Below are 25,652 nucleotides of genomic sequence, written 5' to 3' on the forward strand. Positions count from 1 at the left end.
AGCAGAAGCATAATCATGAGAAAATATGAATGAATGTAATACTGAAAAAGTTTACAACATGATAAATCTGAAGAAAGAACTTGAACTACATATCATGAATCTGACTGACTATGAAGCCTCTACATACTGACTATGGGTAGTTGGTACATGTCTCCAACTACTACTAATCAATACATAAAGAATAATAACAATACAGTACATGAACTACAAATGACTGGAGTTCTCGAAATAAGAGAACTCATCACCTGTTGGCTGAATACTGAGAGTTGTCTGACCCTGGTATATGAACTATATTTGGTACCTACATCATGAAGGAATTTAGCCACAAATATATATATGTGGTCAGTAATTTGGAATATACTAAGTATATCGGGACATGCACTAAATCATGGAAATATTTAAAACATGCTTTAAAACTGAGGACATAAGTTAGTTGCTAAAACATACATTTAAAACATGGGTATACATGAACTGTAAGTCTTAGCCAAAAAAAATTCTATAAACTGGGAAATGGAAGAAACATGAATACTATATGTAAATCTTATGTAAAGCTAAACATGTTGTAAAACTAAACTGAGAATCATGTACAGATACTGGGCATGAGAACATGAACATGTAAAACAGAGAATGCAAGACTAAGTAAAATATGTACTAAAATAATCTGTAAAACTGATTGAATGGATATTGAAATCTGACTACTTTGTCAAGAAAACCTGAACTGAGATAGACTGAGTACTGACTAAAATTGTGGAAGCTATCATGTAACCGACATTCCCCAATCTGAGCTAATCAAGGTCCAGTTTATAACTCCAGTTGAAAGGGTGTCAGTACCTTGCCACGGGTACTAATACCAACTGACGATGTAAATCCATAAGTCTGATGTCCCGAAGGACTAGGGAGTCACCCTACACTAGCAGGTGCCCCTAAAAGAGTGTCAACCCTCTACTGGCATGAAGACCTCTCATACCTACGCTGGCTACATAGTTTTGGAACTCAGGGACTGCTACTAAAGGTCACACCCTCTACTGGCAGGTGAGCCCCCATCCCTGGGTTCACTCTATGCTAAATCATACTCCTAACTGAAAGACATTGAAATACTAACTGGTACATGCACTAATAACTGATTTGCTCATATAAGATATTCTGAAAATATAGTGCATGCATAATCTGAAGTAACCATGAATATGCAAATCGATAGTGCTCATCATGATCATATTAAACTAAGTATAACAATAAATATCATGAGTTGGCTGACTCATTACTTGAAATGTCTGACACGTAAGTAAACACGTAGGTATCGGGTGTTCATAACCCGCCAGCACTGAATGAATACAAAATCCATTAACAACACTTAAAACAGTGACATAATGTCATAATTCACAGACCCAAAACATTAGACATTTCAATAACCTGATAAATTTACATAACTTGAACATAGGAATGCTTTAAACTTAAGATGATAACATTTACATATGGTTTAGTTCATTTGATGATTTAACATGAAATCAATGGAATGTGACATGGAAATTGAAATTTAAAACATGAAATATCTTAATTCACATAGGAACACATGTTGACATGGCTTGAATTTAATTTACTAAGAAATAAACGGATTAAATTCATAATTTACATAGATAACTTCATAAAATAGAATAAAATTCATACTTTTAAACCAAAAGAGGGTTTTGGGGCTCAATGGGGCTCAATGGGTGAAAGGAAGTCATTGATGAATACCCCACATACCTCACTTGGATGAATTCTTAAAGGAAACTTGAAATTGGAACTTGAATTCTTGAATCCTTGGGGAAGAAATCTTGAATTTATTATTCTTTGGAAGAGGGTAAGGATTTACGTAAGTGTTAACCGATGAAAAGTGGGTAAATAATGCCCTTTTTGGGGCTTTAATCTGTCACTTGGGTGCTTGGGGCAAGGGGGAATAACCAAAATGCCCCTTAGGCTTGTACTTACGAATGCAGAAAACATATCCTCCACATCATGGAAGATAACGTAGAACCTAAGGTCCGCATCATAGAGCTATCGTAGTCCCTTACTATTTCTTGCGAAAATACTCATAACTTTTCATTCGGGTGTCGAATTAAGGAGAAATCGGATGAGTTAGAAAGAGGAATCAATTATATATAATTTGGTGGTTCTTGATATGAAAAATTTCACATATTTCAAAAGTTATACACATTTAAAGTTGACCCTTGTAGGATTGAATACCAAAATTTGGTTGAATTAAAAGCTCTTAGCTAATTTTTTTCTGTAAGTGTTTCCTATGAATATTTTTTCACCTCTATATCACTTCACACACTAGGATAATGATGATGAAACTTACATTCACATGGGAATAATTGGTTTTGAGCTTATACACGTACGAATGATGATTTGAATTCTAGCCCAAAAATGCAGGGTGTTACACATAGTGTTAATTATTTTGAACCTAGCACCTAGAATCCAATTGTTGAAAGTCCCACATGTGTTGTTCTCAACCACATCACACCTTCTATAGTCTTTAAAAAAGCCCTACACCATGCCTCTTTGTTGTACTTGAGCAAATCTTCCATAATTCCATCATCCAACTCACTCATTTCATTAAGTTTTAGTTGCAAATACACTTCAAATGATGCCCTTGTAACTTGACAGCATTTGTTTTCCTCCTTTCTTCACCTTTCCAAACCTATTTTTAGTTAGCCCATAGATGTCTAGCATATCATCGATGCTCAGTATTTGACAGTAAGTGCCAAATAAAGACCGTATCAAACCATGTAAAATAGTAGTTAAACATTAATTACTGTAGCAAACTGGAAAAAAATATAACTAAAAAATGTGAAACATCATACCTTCTGCATATCAGACATCACTGTCAATCCTTCACCTTTATTTTCTGTAAGTTCCAAATCATGGTAATGCACCTAAGAAACCATGACCATGTGTCCTTGGTTTATTTATCTACTACTGCCCATGCTACAGGATACATTTGATTATTTCCATTTTTGGAAATACAAGATAACAAGATACCTTTACATATAACCTTGAGAAAGGCACCATATAAACCAATTATTCTTCTACAGCCCTCTTTGCATCCAATTTATAAGGCCCCAAGACAAATGTAAATGCCCATAAACACCTCTTTTCATGGAATTGTATTCTTGGATGTCTAATAGATAGAGTGGTACCAGGATTAGTGATCTTTAAATGTTCAGCATAATCATACGACCTAGCAAACTCTTTCATGAAATCACCATAATGTTTATTCTTAACTTTGATTTTTGTCTTTCTACAGTGCCACACCCCCGATTCTTCGTCCTTAAAAAATTCTGAAATTTTATCCTCATTACCCAAACGACTCTCTATACGGTCGTAGGGAGTCTTAGTAGGTCTTAAGTACCTAATCCCAGCCTGGTTAGTATATTAGCCTGGAGATTCTGCTATGGGTATGACTAGGGAATTGAGTCGTAAAGACTCAAAATGAGTCATATGGGGTCTTACATAGCCTAACCAGTGTGATGCACAATTATTTCTGCTTTGACAACGGTTGGACCATGCGAGTCGAAATAACTGAGTACGAGTCATATGATATGACTCATAGCCAAGTCTGTGTTGGTGATCATGGACACTGTCCTGATAACGAATGGGACCTTACAAGTCGTAAGGTGACCTTACGAGTCATAAGGTCACTCATAGCGACTGGGCGGCCAATTTTCAGTCTTTTTATTAAGGGCATTCTGGCCAATTCCCATTTTCCTTTACTTAGACCCCCACGTCCATAAAGCACTCAAAGGTATTATTTCTCATTCATAACACAATCAAAATGCACTCCCTTCTCTCAAAACTCTCCAAGGTCAAGATACTTAGGGTTTTTAAGAAGCTGGTCATCTAAGGGCTCAAGGGTTGATTTCTCTCCATAAAATTTGGTATTTTAGGCATGTTACTCTTCCCCAATTATTACTCTATGAAAATCATGTGTTTTACATAGTTTAATTGTATGGCTTTGAATGTGGGTTTTGATGTAGTTGAGGGTTTTGGAATGATTGATCTTTGAATTACTTTCCCATAATTTTTATGAGTTGTTCATGGTTTTAATTGAACATTTTGAACTAATGGGGTGCATGGGTGTGGGAATTAAAATGGCGGTTGAGGTATTTCCCTAAATTGATGTTCTGAAATTGGAATTGGTTTTGAATAATTGTGTTCCCTCAGCCCACTTGTGTAAATAATTTTGAATTGTGAAATTATCACTTGGTTTGACTTACTCACCTATGTTATTGTATTGCATAAATGTTTAAATAATGAACATGGATTTTGAAGGCCTTATTTGCCACGATTTGATTTAATGAACAAAGGGGGTTGAGGTATTCCCCCCAAGTTAATGTGATTGTTATGGTTAGAGATAATCTTGAAAGTGTAAGGGTATGACAATACCCATTATGTGCCTTGAGGTTGATTCATTGGTTAATAAATTGGTTATGTGAAAATTGTTTTAAATTGGGCTTAATGGGGGTTATGTATCTAAGTCGTGAAGGTATGGGTCTTGGATGACTTATACTGAAAACTCTTGTTTGCCGACATGAGGTTTGGTCTTAATGACCTGTGTGCATGGTTCACACTATTGATATATTTGTATCTTGGACTGATATGGGGTCTGGGCATTTCCTAATTTCCTTGATACCCCCGGTTCGTGCGGCTAACACACGTTGGGGCTCTTTCAGCAGGGGAAGCTGAATCTATACCGTCTGTGGTTGCCTGTTTATGATGATTGAGCGACATAGTCCAGAATAATATTTTACTTCATGTTGAGCCTTGTTCCCTATCGCGGCATATTATTTATATATGTATAAGATAATGTTCTTGTGCTTTTGAATTGGATTTGACTTGGCATTATTTTATCCCCTATCCCTGAGTTACATGTTAGTTCTCAACCCATTAACCATTTTCGAACGTTGTATCCCGACGTGATGCAGGCACAGGAGATACTTCTGCTTTTCCTACACATTGTTAGGTGGATCGACTCGGTTCGTCGGTCATTAGTGGTGAAGTGGTGAGCTTTCATTCTCCAAAAGACTTGATCATTTTATCAGTTTCCTTTCATAGACTAGAATTGAAAAGTTCACATTAACATTAACATTATCATTGTCATTGTCAGAGTCGGGGGCATGTCCTGACTTAGGTTGATTTTCAATTTTGTTATAGGCTTTGTAGATATTGCTGTGATTGGGTATTGTTGGCTGACATTACATAGTCTTTGAGTTTTTATTTACTCTATCTTATTATATGTTCGGAATTCAGTCGTTGTTAAGTGTGTTATGTTTTCGTTTGGCTGGGCTAAGAGAGTGGTCTCCAGTCCTCGGTGGACTTGTGATACCCGTCACGACTAGGACCTGGTTTGGATCGTGACATGCAAATTTTATCACCTTTGATCAGGGTCTGACAAAAAACAGCCCCATAGTTGAATTGAAGTGTTACTATTGTATCCATTTAGTTACAAAGCCTTTAAAATGACAAGATAACATATATAATTAGTCAATTATGCAGAAATCCCTAATTTTTAAAGAAAAAATAAATGAAAAAAAAAACAGTTCTGATTTACCAAAAAAAAAACTAGAATCTAATATAAATCACAAAGTATGTCATTGAAGGCATAAAACTACAACATATACGTTTAATTGGAGCATTAGATACAAAATAAACCAAAGTCCCTAAAATTTTTAGTCCCAATTGTGATTTTACCCAAAAGAAAAAAAAATAGAATCTAATCGAAATAATAAAACATGTCATTGAAGGCACAAAACTGCTATATATAAGTCTAACAAGAGCATTAAACATGAAAAATTACAAAAACTCCAAAAATATCAGCCACAATAGTGATTTTACGAAAAAATCCTAAATTCTAATCAAAATCACAAAATATGTCATTGAAGGCATATCACTACTACATATAGTACCTACAATACCATTGGGAAAAAAACAGAGCAAAACCCACAAAAAATTTGAAGAAAAAATTTATGAATCGAGAAAAAACCTAAAACCTCAAAACGGACTCCATTAACTTAAACAAAACCTTGAAACAAACTCGAAAATCCTAGAACCAGCACAAAAATTAAAAAACTTAGATTGATTGCAACAATCGTCAATAAGAATCGAGCAAAATCGATCAACTTAGTGAAATTTGAAAATTGGAACGGAGGGGCGAAGGTAGAAGGGTCTGAAATGCCTAAAATAATAGGTGCCTCTAACTTTTTATACGTTGTACACGTAATTTCATAAGTGTCAATTATTTTTTAAATTTTTAATAATGTGTCCGCGTTTGTGCAGCACGTTCGAATTAATAGACCCCAAAAGAGTTTTAAAATTTATTTTTAATGGGTTAAAGGGTCCAGATGACAAAAGTGTAAGTAGAAGTGTCTACTTTACAAATCAGGACAAGTACAAGGGTCCACGAGACTATTTCACATTTTGATTAACTAGCAAACTTGAGTAGCAATCTCTCTAAAAAGAAAATGAATATAGGTTTATAGTTTATATTAGGGGGGAGGACAGAAACGGCACTTCAAATTAAACTATTTCCATGAAAATGGTCATGAAATTTAAATTCCACTTTCTAGCCATTTCAATTTACTGGCTTGTTCTATACCGTTTCTACACACCTTCTATACAGTTTCTATATATATCTTATACATATAAACATTCTATACGAAAATTATACAGTCTTGATACACAATTTATACAATAACTGTATTTCTTTTTTACACGTTTTATACAATAATTATATAATTTTCATACACTTTCTATATATATTTTATACATATACATATTTAATAGAACTATACAATTTATATACATATATCTTATATAGATACATATTTTATTTAACAATTATATCGTTTTTATATAATTTAATTATTATTTCCAAACAATAAAAAAAAAAAGAATATTTGATTAGTTAAAAAATTTATAACAAAAAAAAATTAAAATATTTTTAAAAGGGTTAAATTGTCCAAGTTAAATACTGTATCAGTATTGTATATGGACTACGTAGGCCAAAATGACCCAAATTTAGAAATAGCTATAAAGCGAAAATAGTATATCCGACTGACCACTTTTTGAAAAGTTTTTCGAGCTTGTGCTATTTGTTTTAAGAAGTGTTAATAGATATCCTTTTCCCTTTATATTAACTAATGAGTGAAAACCCAACAAGCCAACAAGTTTATAAAGAAAAAAGCAACACTAAAACAACTATAAAATGTAAACAAACAATAGGGTATTTAAAATATAAAGTCACTATAATATAAATTGAGATAAAACAATGATTTTAATATAATCTTATAGAATTATCGATTTAACCATTAACTAAATCTTAAAACCAAAAACCAAATCGATATCCCAAGAAAGAAATCTCTAAAACCGTGTAAAAATCATTAACCCAATAACCCAACACCAATAAATCAATAACGATTTTTTCAATTCGATTCATCGGTTAATCTGGACTTTGCACACCCCTGCCTGGAAGGGGCATATATCGTTCTCCTTTGATATTGAAGAATTATAAAAACCAATTAAATCAAAACACTTTCATTTGTTTACACAGTATATTATCCAGCCCACATCGGTGTAGAGAGACGCTCAGATTAAGGAAATCTTCTACCAATTTTGTGTTGCTTTATGTTAATCTCAGGTTCAGTGGTTCCAAAACAAAATCACAGCAGACTTTTTGGTTTAACAGAACAGATAACTTCTTGACTCTGACTCTTGCTGCTAAATTAATCGGTGTATCATCTTCACTGGATCGACAAGAGTCTTCAAAACCCTGCCATCAATACTGCAAAGAAAGAAGAAACATTGCCCCTTCTATACTTGGGAAATGCTTGCATGAATAGAGAACCCTTTTCACAAAACTAGAACATCGTCACTCACTTCTCACAGCAACTGGTTTTCCTCGACCCATGGAGAATCCCCTAGTGCCATCTGGCATGCGAGGCACAGAAGATTGCTTGCCAGCTAACTGGTCAGACGGCTGGCCTGCTACACTAACACCACTAGTACTAGAGGGGGCACTATCTACACTACTTCCAGTATTAACTTTCGTTACGGAAGCCCCTGTACGCCCTCCACGATAGCTTTGTCGAAACTGGGGAGTTTCACGTCCCCGACCCCGCGTCTGTCCAGGTCCCTGTACCTTACCACGACCACGATTGTTTCCTTTCTTCTTCCCAACACGGCCATGCCCCTCCTGTCCAAGTGAAATTTAAAGGAAGCCATAATGAAATAAACTGAAGAACCATGCACTACAGCCTGAAAGAAATGTGGTATCCCAAAAGTGTGGTATCTTTAAGAAGACCCGTCTCAGTAGAATTTATCTTGGTGCAGTTCCCAAAATACACAGAAATATTTCCTTCTTATTTAAAATATGGCAACATCACTTACTGCAACGTCATTGTTTTGCATGTCAACATGGTGGGAGGAATCTCCATCATGTTTCTCAGTGAGTTCTAATGCAATATCATCATCTTCTTTGAAGTTCCGATCACTTTCATGACCAGCCTTCTTCCCTCGGGCTTGCCCAGATTTGGCCTGCACAATTCAATCAAAGTACATAAGTACCTAGCACATCAAAATTGCAGAATACCAGCACCCAGTTATGCTGAAGGACAATCTATCTCTGAACTTGCCTATAAGTAGAGCTAGACGTTCTATCTTTTCCTGAGTACTGGAACTCTTCATTTATCCTAAATGCATCTATGCATCTATTCAGAAACTCCATGTCTCGAGCCGGGGGTCTATCGGAAATAGCCTTTCTACTTCTTTAGAGGTAGAGGTATGGACTGCGTACATCTTACCCTCCCCAGACCTCACTATGTGGGAATACACCGGATTTTTTGTTGTTGTTGTTGCATCTATTCAGAAACTAAATCCTGTACCCTCATGAAAAGTGTGGAGTTTAGCTCCGTAACCTCCTCATCAGAATGGTGGAGTCAAATCCTATATCCTCAAGAGTTGCACCCTCAAGAATATGGAGAGAACTAAAGCTTACTTAGAATTCAAAAAATGGACCAGCGCAACCTTAACGTCAGGATGTCGAGAGAACAATTTTTCATATATCAGGAATTTTGTTATAAAAGTTAAACTGATCTGATTATTCATTAAAATTCTTTTTTTTTAACTAAATGACAAGTTAAAAACAATGCCGGTTTTAGGACATGGTTTCAAATTTATTGACAGGAACAGAATTATCACGACTTACTGCGGGTCTAAGAAGCAGATGGACTTTTAGACCATTTCGCCAGTTATCCACGTCATTTAGCTCAAGAACCTGTAAAATCAGGTTGCATAGTGAAAACAGATGTCAGAGATAGAGATGACAAAGTGTAATTAAGACAATACACTAATAACAACTTACTGCCTTCTCAGCCAATTCAACAGAGTCGTACTCCACAAATACGTGCAACTGCATTGAGATATTTAATTCAGATCTAGTAATGATCAACTGCATTACAAATATGAATAACACAGAAAATGTTGTTTCTTCTGAAGAGGTGTTTTTTTTTGTGTAGCAGTAGCAAATTTTCAACTTTCTACATAAGTTACTTTGCATATCTTTTTGTGGATGTAGTAAGTTCCTTTGCATTAGCAGTGGACATTCTCCAAATTAGCTCCCAAGTCAAACTTCAACAACTCATTATTATTGTTTCTAACTCTAATTCTGACAGCAATTTCCAAACATCCTACTCATGCATAATTTAGTTATTGGCGTGTCAAATTGTCTGATGTTTACCTTGTTACTATACAACGTGGTGTCTGATTTTGCTGATCTAGATGCTGAAGAAGCCCCACCATTTGAAGGCTGAGGGTGGCAGGTGCGTATCATTTTTACCCTGACACAATTCATTATGCAGAGTCTTAAAAAGGCTGGACATTTTATGTTAGCAGATTTCTAGGACTATTCTTTATTACAACTACAGCAAACCATGTACCTTCCAACTGCTGAAAAAATCTTCATGAGGTTCTGGTGGCAGTGGTCCTCAGGCAAATTCTCAGCAACTACTATGCGAGACTGATGATGAAAACACACGACGGATCAAATGATAACCAGATACTAAAAGAAAAAAGCCTACAAACAGAAAAGATGAACAGGAACCAGTAGATGGAAAAACAAAATGCTTCACACACTCATAAAACTGTTCTTGTTGTAAACCACTATTGCTACAGGAATTAAACATACTTGCAACTCTTCTAGGGCAGCTTCAGTCAGAGGATTTTGCCGTTTAACTTTCGTTCCATCTTCGCTAACTACCTAAAAGCAGAAAAGTCAAATGACAAAAAATCAGAAAGAAAACATTTGCAAAACAGAAATGGTTGCAAGATTTTGCACAAGCACAAAATAAGATTCTTTTTCAAAGGTGGAGGGAAAGATATGAGGACAGCGAGAAGATGAAGAACTCACAAGATTTATTGAGCTGCGCAGAACTTCAGCAAGCTGGGCATGACTAGCTAATAGAGCTTTAATCTTCTTGAATGATGCAACCACTGATATTGGTACTATAGCAAAGCATAAAGTATAAACAAGCAAGACCATGAAAAAATAATAGCTTCAAATTATCAATTACAACATGATTAGTCAAGCAGGGTATAAGAACACTTGCACCCACGGGTGTGGCCTAGTGGTTCAATGAAGTTGGGATGAGCACCATGAGGTCTCAGGTTCAATTCCCAGCAGAGACAAACACTAGGTGGTCGTTTGCTTTGAGGAGTTGAAGCAAATAATCCCGGGATAAAATTTTCTATTGCATGTTTGGTTGACAATATTCGGGATAACTTATCCCGGGACTAATATACATATATATATGTTTAATTAACGTACAATATATTCATTAATTATGAATATAATATATTATGTAATATATAACGTAATTACGTAATATATAACGTATAATACTAAGGTAATAAGAACTCTTAGACAAAATGTTTATGAAATCCTCCAGTCGCTCTAGTCTAATTTGAACATGCCGATTACGTAGGAAATCAATTTTGCAATTTTCTTTAACACCACATTGTACTGGAATTTGCTCTCGTAGTTCTGTTATCTTAGGCCAACCATAAGAAAATCTACCCACTATAGCATAATGTAAATTCTTATGTTTAATTATATATATATATTATGTTAATATGTTTAATTATGTTTAATTATATATAATTTAATTATATATAACATAATATATAACGTAATATATTCTCATGCACACATAAATTATGTTTAATTAACTATAATATATTTATAAATAAATAAATTTTGAATAGTTAACCGTTAAAAATGGTTGTAAAATATATAAATTATGTTTATTTATATATTTTAATTTCTCTAAAAAAAAAAAATAAGAATGACTATTTAAAGCTTAAAAGGAAATATATATATATATATAAAGTTAAATAAGATGAAGGGTATTTTGGTAATCAATCAATTTATTTTTAAAAATTATACCATGCATATTACCTTGAATACAACAAACCAAACACTCAATAAAAAATAATCCCAGCATAACTAATCTCAGTAGAACTTATCCCATCATAACTTATCCCAACATAACAAATCCCGGTATAACTTGTTTTCAAACCAAATGACCCCTAGATGTTTTCTTCCCATCTGTTCTAATCTTGATGGACAAAGTTACCTGGTACCTGTTGTTGGTGGAAGGTGGCAGGTATCTCGTGGATTTAGTCGAGGTGCGCGCAAGCTGGCCCGGATACCACGGTTATCAAAAAAAAAAATAATAATAAGAACACTCACCATACCCCTCGGGATCCTTGATCATATGCCTTATCAAATTTTCAGTCGTTGCCAAATTTAGATCGCTGAAATAGAACTCCACCTACGGAGAATAAGAATGCAACTGAATTAACTGATTTGACAAAGAAAAGAGAAGCGGAGAACTTCATAGGTTTAAGAACTTTACAAGTACTCGAAAAATTTGAAAAAATTCACAGCATTATTTCAAGCTTCCAGCGGTTTATCCCAAACAAATTTGAAAAGCTGCAAGTATATATTCCAATATATCGTTGATTTCATCCTCACACGTCTTCTGATCAAGCTTTTCACAAGCACTTGAAAATTTTACAAATTTCACGGGATTTATTTTAAAACAGAAAAGTTTCCAGTAAAACTTCTATAAAACTCATCAAGACATGTTTTTGATCTTTCCACTGAACACTTCTTGTCAGACATCATAACTTCCTCTTATATCGACAAGATACAACAAAAGTATAGTATTTGGTGAAAAGAAATTAGAGGTATAGTGTTAGTTTCATTGCATAACTCTTTTCATTACATAATTCTGACTGCAATGCATACTTACCGAAAGATAGGGCATAATAGAAGAAAAAAGATTTACATAGGCGATACCAATTAGTTGGGAATATATTTTAGTCATGCTAATATGCTTAACTTAGGTTTATGCTTTCTAGGAGTCCTTTTACCCTATTAGAGATTCTTTGCCAATAGAAAATATAGAGAACCTTTTTTATGACCGAGAAATCTATTTTGGCCAAACTTAGGACCAACCAAAGACTACAAAATTCGGGGATAATGGGTTCACCCCTTTATATTTTTATTTGAGTAAATGTTCCGTTTCCACCCTGAACTATATATGAAATTGCTGAGGAGGGTCCTATTACCCCCGAACTAATTAAAACCGTATTTTTAGCAACCTTAGTGCCTACGTGGCACATCAGTAAATCAAGACACTGAAGGTCCATGTAGGCACACGTATGTGCCACGTAGGCACTAAGGTTGCAAAAAACACGATTTGAATTAGTCCAGGGGGTAATAGGATCCTCCTAAAGTTAATGTTGGCCAAAGATAAATTTAAACAAGAAACATGGTCAATTAGAATTCATATAGCCGCAGAATTTGATTCACACATCATGGATCTAATAAGGAATAGAATTAAAGAATCAGCATGAAAAACATGGATTATATAGAACTTCTTGGGACTTCAAAAGGCAGTCAGAAATGTATAGGATACAAATGCAATTATGTATAATGTTTGTGGTATTATTTGAGAACTTGTGGTATTTCTATATTCAACCAATTAAATGTTTGACTTTTTGCATAAATAATGTTCACGGTTACCGTGAACATTCTATAACGACTACCAACTAGACCAGGAAAATTCGTTGGTACTTTACAGTGTGTTTTTAATTGTTTATAACAAATGAAACAAAAAAATTCATGGAAGAATGGGAAGCCATTCGAGCGATGATTAATTAAATATTCAGTTCAAATTATAAGTTAGATTGAGTCTATTAATAACAAATGAAACACAAAAATTCATGGAAGAATAGCCACCCATTTGATCGATGATTAATTAAATATTTAGTTCAAACTTTAAGTTTGATTGAGTCTTTTTCTTATATATGGAAAGTTTATAAACCCTTTATGCTTTTTTTAAGCCAAAACAGTATGTGTTCATTGAATTTAAATAATTTCAATGAGGTAATATGCTTAACTGGCAATTTACAATCACAAACAAAATGACTTATCAGTTCTATTTTTTTGACGTATTCAGAATAAACATAAATTCTTTTAACTTCGACATCAATTAATTTATGTATTTGATGGAGATAAAGCCACACAGGTTACAACAAGCCTACGTTTGACAATTAATTATTAGAGTGTGAAAATAAATTTGTAATGGCCTACAATCAAACATTACCGTGTCTCATTCTTAATTGACAATCCAATCACTAAAATCAATTCAAAGATAGAAGCTAGTAGAACCTGTTTCATTTTTAAATTCTTAGAAAAAAGTTTAGGAGAAAGTCTCAGTTTTGATTACACAACGATGTTTAAAATTATCCATTTCACTAATTATATAGCAAAATAAACGTATAAGATTCTTATCTATTGGTATTGAGTATCCATCACCTCTTTAACTACTTTTACCGCATCACTATATTTTCTAATTTTTTTCCTTTCAACCTCATATACTACTAAGGTCTTGTATGGATTATCAATGGACAGTAAATACTACATGTCCATGTGCAGAGCAAATTGGTCAATCTTTTGGAAAACGTAGTAATTTGAGACATTCAAACTGATCTTTCCACGTGTTTCCTCAAAAAACCCTAAAGGGTAATAGACTGATAGAAATGTTATCGCAAATAATGTGAATACAAGTCAGCACATTGTGCCACTATGTCAGGCTTCCAAAATAATTACATAAGCCATATATATATGAAATTACAACAGGCATCAGATGATTTTTTCTGGGTATGGTTTCTTTCTTTGTTAGTTAAAAAAATGGGTGCCTGGTGCACTCTTTCTTTATTAATTGAATTAAATAAACAAGACTAACATTCATCACTTATTTATAACTCAAACACACTTTTTAATAGTAGTAGGGCTACACGCGCACTTCTTATTTTCATTTTTTCAAATTGGTGCTCTTTTACGGTTATATATTGTAATTTGAGAAGACTACAGTTGAAAAGTCCAGAAGTTACCTCATTAATCCTCTAAATAATTACACATTCAATGGCTTTTGTAACTTCTGAACAATTGAGGTATTCACTATTTAATATTTAGACGTTCCCCCCTGTGAGAGTGAAGAATGAAAGTCAACGAAACAAATGAAGGAAACTAGAGAGAACATGGCTTAGAAAATTCATAGTATGAAGAAGATTAGTCGATTTGGAGATGCTAAGGCTGAAACCAAGAAATTATTTGTGACCAACATTTATCAATGGTACACGATGATCAGAAAATTAAAAAAAAATAGAGAGAGTGAGTGTCTCCTCAATCTTTTTTGGGTTGCCAAATCTCTTAAAAGCTATACTAATGGAAATACTCAACTGTATCATATTCAATGGACGATTGCTTGTTCTATATAATATTCATGATCTATTGTTTGGATCTGGTGAGAATGAATTTACAAGCAGCGAAACTGGTAGTCTTTCACTGTCTTATGTTGCTTAATAAGTTTATAACTTCATATTCATTTTAACTAATGTTTTGTAATTTGCCAAAAGTTAGAGAATATAACCAATTTTAAAAACATCTTGATCATAGCTACAGAATGTCTGTATTAATATAATCTGCAGGTTATTGTAACGACTTCCATATTTCTAAAAATGGTAAAGGTATGCATCATTCTATATATGTTTTCTGGAATCTTCAATCTTCTGGTTTGTGAAAAGTGATAGTTATGTTGATGACTTTTCTCGTGGATTCTATCCAAGCGACGGCATAGATCCAAAAAATATTTTGTACCGACAAACAGTGAGAATAAATTATAGTAGGAATGTTAGTTTTCTCTCTTCATTTTGATTTATGAGTTGGCATTAGCTTTAAGGGGCTTGTGTACCTCTTAGTGAAGTATAAGTTCGAAGGAAACAAATTGACTTGGCAACATAAAGGTGATTGAGTAGACATCCATAGCATGATCACGTGTAGATATATCGAGGGACATGTGAAAATTGTTGTCAACATGAAGTAATTAGTTAAGAAATAGAAGAGTAACAAATCACTAAGACTTATATGAGATCGACATGAAGAATGAAACGTCTGCACCATGTTAATACCGAAATTAACAAAATTTCCTTCATTCTTTATATTTTTCTCCTTTTCTATATTTACTATCTATAGATCAAAAGCTGAACTTGTAAAATAAGAGAATTTGATTGTTTATTTGAAACTTCTTCAAATTTATCTGCCAATGCCATCTCCAATTTTCTATTCGATAGAATATCTTAACACTGAAAAAAGACATCAGTATGGACGTATTGGAATGTGTGTTCCGATTTAATTAATTATTTTTGTTGTCACTATAGCAAGTTTTTAACTCTCCATTCTTAGTGATATCTTATGTGCAGATTAATTTAGGATTTGGGATATTTTATTTTATTCCAAAGTTCATTGAAATTGATCTTGGAGCTAAGGTTTTGGTTAGACAAGAAATTATGTTAAAGAAGAAAATTCTAACATTTAACTAGGGGTGTGCATCGGTTGGTTCGGTTCGGTTTTACGTGTTATTGGTTCGGTTTATCAATTTTCGGTTTTTAAATATGTAAAACCAATAACCAACCAATAAGATATTTTCTTATCGGTTTCGGTTTATCGGTTTTTGGTCCTTAACAGTTTGATTTTCGATTTAACCAATAAGAAAATACTTATAAAATAGAAATAGTAACAACTAACATACAAAAATGAAATCTTAATTACCGCCAAAATCTACGCAATACATTTTAGTTTACAAGAATCTTCAAACTTGAACTGAATGTTTGTTTAAAAAAAAATTGAATCCTAATTGTTGGAAGCTATAAATGCTTCAAGCTTTTTATTACGATAATAGCCGAACTTTATATTGTGCCTTTGTTGTCCTGAATAGATTAATACTTTGTGAATCACTAAATTATGAATTAGTAATGCATAGAATCTATATACATACACATATCTATCTATCTATATATAGAGAGATAGATAAAGAAAGAGATTTAAATATATAACATAAATAGGGATAAAACAATAACTTAGTGTATCCTTATTGGATTATCGGTTTAATCTATAACCCAATAAGCTAAAACCGATACCGAACCGTTTACCCAATAATTCTTTTTATAAAATCAATAAAAAACCGTTAACCCGATAACCCAATACCATTTTTATCGGTCGTTTCGGTTTTTGCACAGCCCTACATTTAACCCTAACATTGGTAATGGCAGAATTATCTTAAGACTTTCCGTTGTATGGAATAATTTTCTAAATAGTCCAGATTAAATACACAATGTTTATTATAGTGTTTTCTCCTCATAGAAAACTAAAAGGACAACATCTAAATTCATTATTAGCTACTAATTTGCTAATGTCTTTTATGATGGAACAAATTCACTAGCATTAATACCTGATTAACGATCTTTTGAGCAGCTTCTTCAGTTAAGCCTCCTATCTTAGCTGAGTTATCGGCATCAGCAGCAGCAGTAGGAACCTCTTGATCAACAAATCGTCGAGCAACACCGCCATAGTAGGGCGACGGAGGACACTGTACTGGCAATTGAGGAGCGTAAAGGTACTGATTTTGTACAGGGACATGAGTGGTGGTGGTCAGATGCAGCGCAGCAGCAGAACGTGTGGCATACACGCGCTCTGACGATGTTCTAGGAACGAAAGCAGGAGCCTGAGCGTTAAGCTTACTTGTATTAGAAGAAGAAGATTCAAAAGACCGATCCAGATTGAAGCTGTGAGAATCTACAGAAGCTGAAGATTCTTCCAGTTCCATCTAGGGTTTTTTTTCTGAAGCCTTGATTATTATTATGGTCGCCCGGGGCGATAGAAATTAAAGCTGAAGAAGAAGAAGAAAAGAAGACACTGGAGAGGATATTTCGATGCTTTGCTCGTTTACTAATTTATACGTTTTTCTACTGCCCTTTTCGTTCTTCTGCTTTACCCTTTGCGACCAATCATTGACTTGCGGAGGGCCTTTGGAGAGGGTATTTCCATAGTCTGTTGTAATATGCTAGTTTATGTGTAGGAGTCTTGTATCTTATTTTAATTGAGTTTAAATATTATATTAAATGAAATATTTATTTAAATAATAATATAAATATAATAATTAAATTTAATATCTTTTGAATATGTAAAGATGAAGAATTTATTTATTAAATTTAATTTTTATCAAAAATATTTTTAAAAGTCGATCACATTCATTATCATCTATAAATTGCAACAAAATAATACAATGATAAATACATCAAAATAATACAATTAAATCTAATCTTTACACACAAAAAAAATTTTAAAGTCATCTAATACTCATCTACCACCTGTAAACAAAAATAAAATAATACGATAATAGAGATATCAAAATAATACAACTAAACCTAATCTTTACATAAAAAAATTCCTCAAAGTCGACCAAAATATATCTATCACATATAAATTGCAACAAAATAATATGATAAAAGTGATATCAAAACAATACAATTAAACTTAAATTTACACAAAAAAAATTCTCAAAGTCGATCGATATTTATCTACAAACTGTAAACTACCACAAAATAACAAACTAATAGAGATATTATGATAATACAATTAAAGATATTATGATAATACAATTAAATCTAACCTTTACCTAAAAAAAATTTTCAAAGCCGACTCACATTCATTTAGCATCTGTAAATTAAAATAAAACAATAAGATAATAAAGATATCAAAACAATACAAATAAATCTAACCTTTACACAAGAAATTTTTCAAAACCAACCGACATTCATCTACGACCTGTAAACTATAAAAAAATATAATAGTGATCACAAAGCTTTGATTTTGATCCAATTAATTCTTGTCTAAGCGAAAATTTTGACCCTAAAGAATGATTTTGAATGAAAACAAAGAAGATATATATATATATACACATGGTAAATTCTATTATGATGACAAAAATAGTGAAGAAGTTGAAGGTTAGAAAATCAAGCATCCACCAATCTAGACATGCAATCGAATCAAGTTAGATGAGTTCAATCATAGGCAAACCGATTTGTTCTCTAGTTTAACGTACATCTCAATATTTATAGAAGTATTTCTTTAATAGAGTCCTATTTTAGGATTTTAGAAGTATTTTTCTAATTAAAAGTAGAAAAGAAAATATTAATTAATTTTCTTACCATATATTTTAGGAGTCCCATATATTTTAGAAAGTCTAGTTGAAAAGAAAATATTAATTAATTCTCTTACCATAGATTTTAGGAGTCTCATATATTTTAGAAAGTCTAGTTAATATTATAAAAAATAATTAAATAATAAATTAAAAAATAGTGAAAAGACAGTTTTGTCTAAAGAAGAGTCTTTTAATGAATGGCAAAAAGCTTAAATCACTTTTCTAAGGGTCTTCACACCTTTAATATATTATAGATATAGATTATAAATCATAGATACTCATGTGTGATAGTTCGATCTAGTACAGAATTTAATTAAAAAAATAATTTTTATCAAATTATCTTTTATTAAAAAATATATTATTACTATTTTTACTTAAGTGAGATCAATAAAGATAAAAGTGGAATTATGTCTTTAAATAGTTACCAAATAAAAAAGGTGACATTCTTTTGAGACAGACAATAAAAAATGGCGATACATAAAGTGGGACGGATGGAGTACTCTTATTCTACTGCCCTTTTCCTTATTCTACTTTATCCTTTCCGGTCATTCATTGACTTGCTAAGCTCTTTTTAATCTTACAAATCATTTGTTTGATGAGGTAAAGGATAAATACGGGGAAAATATGAGTTAGGAAACAAGTGATTGGATCTAGAGGGCTTGTATCTCCGAATTAGTGTACGACTAACTCGATGTCGACGAATTTAGTGAAACTCGAGAGAATGATGTTGTATTTGAACTTAAAGACTTAGGATCATGGTACACTAAAGTGTTAACCAAAAATTGAAGAAAATAAGCTTTAAAAGATTGATGGATGGGCAAAGTATGCCCTAATCGATCAGATATATGGTCATACAAGTAATATACAAACCATATGTTAGCTGTAGGTGGAAGGCCTAAAGTTGAGGTTCTAGATATCTTTAGATATGAGATACAGGCCAACGATTCGTATATGGTGAGTTTACCCCTATGTTTAAGGATACAATTATTAGCATATTATCCCTATGGAATGACTCCTTGATTTCCCTCTTGGAATGTGATGAATTACGATACTCTATCACTGTTGACACCTAATTTTTGCCCTCCACGATTAATTTTAATTCGGAGTTTCTTTAATTTTAAATAAAATAATAATATTTATTTTATCTGAATAAAAAACCTTTCAAAGTATTTATTGACACGCCCCAAAATCGATCCATGTCGTAGGGGCACCTCAAGCCTACATGAACCGGAGGTCGCCCCGATAACCCATCACAATCATCACATCAACCATATGGGTCGGGTGAATCCCGACCAAAAATGAGATAGCGAAAAACATACAATAAGTCATAACTTAAACAATGTTTAAACATTTCATAAATATCAACACACTACCCAATATACCCAAGTCCACAGTCATCCACAATACCTCTCTACAAATCGAAGTTTAGAAATGTATATGTTGGGATAAGCCCCCAATAATAGCCAAACCAGTCAAAATAAGACTAGGTTTAAAGATAGGGGATCAAGAATGAATGCCTTTCGAAATAAGGAAGCTCACCACTCCGTAGTCAATGCAGAAACCACTTCGATCACCTAATCACTAAGCAGGAAGAGAAGATGATGCTCCGGCCCCTATGTCGTGCGGGGACATAGCATCTGGAGATGATTAACGGTTGGAACGCTAGCAAGTAACTCAAGGAGAAGGATAAAATAGCATCATCATTCCACAATAAGTAAAATATCATATTCAATTACATTCATAACCTTATCTATATATATATAGACATATCACACGCTAATTAAGGGGGCAAGATTTATCAACACTTTGGAAGTAATCATTCATCATACATGCAATGGAGGACTCCAACCTTCCACACTTATAGATTCAAGCATTTCTTATTAGGCATAGGACTTTATCCATATTCACATTTCATCAAGTAAGGGACTCTAACCACATATACATCTGTAATACCCTAAAAAATCCAAACTAATATTAGAGCCCTATACCAAGCTCATGCATAGTATATCATGGTTCTTTTATAGTTTTATGAGTAATTTAAATGTATATTAAGGCTTCAAATAACTCTCAGCTATCAGACGAATCAAAATATTCCTTACCAATTGAATTCTTGAGAAGGATATTGGTATTATCAATTTCAAACGAGCATATCTATCATTATACTTGGAATTTTTGAGCTCACGACCTATCAACAGATATATAATTGAATTAGCTTTCCAACAATGCCAATTTCACCTAAATCCGATAACGGACCAAAGAGTTATTCCTATTTTACTCCAGTATGTCAGGCTGGAAACAGTGTGACGACATTCATGGTAGCTTACCACATTTGTGATGCCCTATCACGAAGGTCGTTAGCCTTAGGCAGAAACCAGCTCTTAAGTGACGACATTCATGGTAGCTTACCGCATTTATGATGCCCTATCACAAAGGTCGTCAGCCTTAGGCAGAGACCACATCCTAAGTGACGACATTCATGGTAGCTTACCACATTTTTGATGCCATGTCACAAATGTCGTCAGCCTTAGGCAGAATCTAGCTTCTGTGTGACGACATTTTTAACGGCTTACCACATTTTTGACGCCTTATCACAATGTCTTTAGCTATTATTTTCAGCAACTGGGAATTTATTTTATAAGGGTATTTTGGTCTTTTCCCTTCACTTCCCACGACTTATAACCCTCAAGGAACATATTGTCTTCCATTCTCTTTAGTTAAAACATCTGAAAAAGCTCTCTCATACACTTTCAACCACAAGATTAGGGTTTCCTCTAAAGATCATCTCCTCAGGAACAAGACCATTCTTTCCCAAAGGGGTTAAACCCTAGTCAAGAAAAATCAAGGGAAAGCCTAAGGATTTCTTCAGGAACCTTCAGAGACATTAGATCTCTTTCAAGATCAAGCTTTAAGGTATGCGTAGTGTTCATCTATGGATTCAATTCGTTCATAAAGCTCAAGAATCATGCTTTTAAATGTTATTTTGTAAACTTTTTGTGGTGATATGAGCATGTACTTGTTGATGATTGTTGTTTAAGTTTCAAGATGATATCTAAAGGTGTTTTCATGGAATATATGTGGTTGTTAGTTAAAAAACACGAACTTTGGGTGGTTTGATATGATGGAAGTATGAAATCCACCTATGCCTTAAAGAATACATGCAAGGTGTTTGATAAAATGCTTAGGATGCTAGAAATTCATATTTACATGATTCCATGATATCTAAATGACAAGTTCATGTTAGCTATTCCCTTCAATATGGATTTCCATGCTATTTATGTGTTGTTATTGTTGTGGTATGAAGCATGTATGATAATAGAGATATGAATTATGTACATGAAATATATCCATGCTTTCCCCTACCATGTTTGAGATGTTGAATAAATACATGAAGTATAATATCCCCTACTTATGACAATGTGAATTGTGGACTCTAATCTTATGATCAAGTCAGTCATGTTTTGTCTATTTCCTTCCATCGAGTCGTAGGGGTATTCGTACCCAAAAATATAGTTGTGTGCCTAAAGCCATGTCATGTTTTATGATATACAAAACTAAGCCATGATTTAGTAGAATTTAGTCAGTCATGTGACTCAGGAAAACTCAGTAATCTCAGTAGTTTAGTATTCTCAGTAATTTCAGTGCTCAGTAACCTCAGTAATCTCAGTAGTTCAGTAATCTCAGTGATCTCAATACTCAGTAATATCTGTAACCTCAGTATTCAAAGTAAATCTCAGTAACTTCAGTACTTTCATCCATTCCTCAGAACTCAGTACATTTCGTCAGTCATCGGAATCCAGTAAACTTAGTTTAGCTCCGCTAAATAATACCACTAGTATCAATCTAGTTAATCAGTATCAGTTCAGCTAATCAGTTTAGTTCAGTTATTCAGCTCAGCCCAGTTATTTAGTTCATTGTCTTTCAGATGGGAGTAGGATTCAACACCGAGTGATCCTAGGGATGGGGACTCACCCGCTAGATTAGGACTGAGATCCTTAGAAGTAATCCCTAAGTTCCAGAATTATATAGCCAGTATAGGTTGAGACATCGTAGCCTGTTATATGAGGGTAGATGAGGTGGCTTAACCTGTTATATGAGGGTTTTCACCGTTCTCACTAGAGTTACCTGTTATATGAGGGTTGCTTACATGTTGTCCTTAACAGTGGCACGGTATTGACACCGTTCTAGTAAGGGCAGAGATTGGACCCCAGTCAGCTTAGCTTGGGGCATATCGGTTAGATGAATACTTCCCACAATTTTAGTTACAGATTTTAGGACTGTCAGCTACAGTCACCCAGTCTCAGTAAAGAACTCATATAGTTCTTCAGATTTCAGTATATCAGGACTGTCAGATACAGCCAACTCAGATACAGTACGGGACTCAGATAGTTCCATCAGATTCAGGATTATTAGATATAGTTACTCATGTTATCATTATTACCAGTTCTCAAAACTTATACTATCAGTACTTAATTTCAGGACTATTAGACACAGTCAATCAGACCAGTTCTTCATAATTTGAACTGTCAAAAATAGTTATTCATCTATTCAGTATCTCAGTATCAGTACACTCATGTTGTCAGTATTCAGACTCAGTAGTTAGTATCTCCACGAGTTCAGTTACAGTTATGTATGCATGTATGTATTCTCATATTCATATTAGTCAGCATTGTTCATGCATATAACCCTTTGCATTTAGCCTACCTCACTCGTATACTAGGTATATTTAGACGTACTGACGCATTTGCGCTATGGTGCTTTCTCTTATGTTACACCATAGGTTCAGAGGCACGAGCTCCAGATTAGCAATAGTATTCCAGTGTTCAGAGTTTGCAGTGAGTCCTTCTTATTCGAGGACGATATGATTATTGCTATTTTTAATATTCAGTTGCTAGATGAAGTTAGTTGAAGATATGTTCCTTTAACTCGTTATTTAGTTCAATTAGAGGCTTTCTGACTAGATGTCAGATTAGATATTCAGATCTCATTATTTTCAGTATTTATGACTTGTTTTGGTATTGTTATACCTTTTTCAGATATTTTATTATCAGACGTTTATTCAGTTCGAACCTTATGGCCTTTCATGTTCATGTTTTTGCATTTTATGATATATTTTCAGTATACAGGAATAGATATCAGTCATGGGTTAGCTTGTGGTCCTTCAGGGTCATGAGCACCGTGTAACATCCCGGTTTAGAAAATTAGGGTGTTACAAACTTGGTATCAGAGCCTAAGGTTTAATAGAGTCCTAGGAAGTCTGAAAGTCGTATCTAGTCGAGTCTTGTACATGTATGTGTTGTGCACCACACTTATGTGGAGGAGGCTATGAGATGTTTTAGGAAAAGTTTCCCTTCTTTCATGTCTCAGATCGTGCTATAGCAAGGTTCTCTAAGGAACCCATGTAGTTTCACATCATGCTCCCCTCATATCATCTTTACCTTACTTTCAAGGTAACAGAAACAGTGAAGCTTAAGTCCTAAAGATAGGGCTTTCTCAGAAAGTATCCCATCAGTTATGTTCTAAAGTTGTACGGATTTTAATCATGATCATGAGAACTCGTTCTCGAACCCAGATTTAGATATGTCATCAGATCCCTTCTCAAAATCCTATGATAGCATGTGACCCAGAGTTAGAAGCATGAACCCAGGAGTTTAGCAGTAGACAAGTTGGGATACGATGTCCAGATTAAATAGATTATGTATTCATGGGGATAGTTGTACTATAATAAATCAGTAGGCTTGAATAGTGTGAGTTAGAAAATTTAAGTTTAGTGACTTGAAATTAAGCATAATGGTGGATGTGATATTAGTAGTATGTGAGGAAACAGAGGTAGGTGATGTATTTAGTAAGGCGAGCATGTGTTGATTAAAGTGTAAGTATGTGATGATAATTACAGTTCAGTTCAGAGATTAGTTTAGTGTTCACAGACTAATAATGATGGCTTAAAGCCAAGGGGGAGATGGTAGATCAAGTACCTAAGTCAAGCTCTCAGATTCCAGAAGTAGTGCCAGTATATACAGAAAAGTCGTTAGGGAAGATAATTCCCGACCCATCCTTATCTCAGCATAAAGCTTCGTACTTCAGTCATCATAATGCCTATGCATGCTTCATGTCTCATATTACATGGATATAGCTTATGGTCACACGTATTCCATAGAATTATGTGTGCTTTCAGTTCCCAGTAGAAAGTTCAGTTCTAGATCACTCAGTGTTACAAATCATGTTCCATGAACTCAGAAATTCTAGACTCAGGTCATGCAGCTCATGACTCATGTACGCATATCATGTTTTATAATATACTCAGCTTCCATGACTCATGTTACATCCCTACTGATCAGTTAAATCCAGACTATGTCATGCATACCCTCAATTTAGACCTTTTGGTACACACATGGTATTTATATTCTATCCCTCAGACTTCAGTCAAGTGCCAAGTTCAATTATGTATCTATTCATGTTTCAGATTTTCCTGACTTAACCCCTTCAGTAAGCTCTCTTTGTGAAAACAGTGTAGTGTAGCGATAAGTAGTTGCTTAAATAAGGGAGTGAATAATTCATGTTAAGAGAAGGTTGTTGCATGCTTTCTTTACACAAAGGTGTAGTTACGAAGATAGGCTTGAATATCCTGTTAGTATGCAAGCAAGGAGCTAGCGAGAGGCAGTACTTAGAAATTGGGAAAATTCAGAGTGTGAATGTATATTTAGATCCTTGACTTATGTCAGCCTTCATTGTGCAACTATCACAACTCAATTTCTATCTCAGTTACAGTTCAGTACTCAGTAATTAATATTCAGTCTCAAAATTAAGCACTTCAATATCAGTTTAAACCTCAGTTTCAGTATTCAGTTATCAGGGCCCAGCATTTAGATCCAGTATAGATCCCCATTACAGTCTTAAGTTATAGTGTCAGCTTTAGATCAGTATTCAGCTCAGAAATTCAGTTCAGTTTTAGATTTTCTTGACCATAGAATACAGTTATCAGCTACTCAGTTATAGGTATTCCAATACCTC

The 25,652-nt window shown here is 33.9% G+C and overlaps 1 protein-coding gene across 1 annotated transcript; it reads right to left on the minus strand.

Moving 5' to 3' along the window:
• Positions 1-7,535: 7,535 nt before the first annotated feature.
• On the minus strand, positions 7,536-17,517 carry LOC107863737 (la-related protein 6B). Its single transcript, XM_016709848.2, has 10 exons — positions 16,893-17,517; positions 11,783-11,864; positions 10,442-10,536; positions 10,220-10,291; positions 9,972-10,051; positions 9,773-9,872; positions 9,398-9,445; positions 9,242-9,310; positions 8,425-8,571; positions 7,536-8,230 (listed from the first exon to the last, which is right to left on the minus strand). The coding sequence occupies exons 1-10, from the start codon at positions 17,265-17,267 to the stop codon at positions 7,907-7,909; spliced, it is 1,392 nt and encodes a 463-aa protein (XP_016565334.1). The 5' UTR covers positions 17,268-17,517; the 3' UTR covers positions 7,536-7,906.
• Positions 17,518-25,652: the final 8,135 nt, after the last annotated feature.

Source organism: Capsicum annuum, chromosome 3 (genome assembly GCF_002878395.1).
Source record: "Capsicum annuum cultivar UCD-10X-F1 chromosome 3, UCD10Xv1.1, whole genome shotgun sequence".
NCBI classification, from domain to species: Eukaryota; Viridiplantae; Streptophyta; class Magnoliopsida; order Solanales; family Solanaceae; genus Capsicum; species Capsicum annuum.

What these genes read in the sequence shown, in the direction of transcription:
- LOC107863737 (XM_016709848.2), bottom strand. Translation starts at nt 17,267, where the DNA reads ATGGAACTGGAAGAATCTTCAGCTTCTGTAGATTCTCACAGCTTCAAT. An exon ending in CTCAAAAGATCGTTAATCAG is followed by an intron (nt 11,865 to 16,892) that starts GTATTAATGCTA and finishes TATTCTCCGTAG; the next exon opens with GTGGAGTTCTATTTCAGCGA. An exon ending in CCACGTTGTATAGTAACAAG is followed by an intron (nt 9,446 to 9,772) that starts GTAAACATCAGA and finishes ATCTCAATGCAG; the next exon opens with TTGCACGTATTTGTGGAGTA.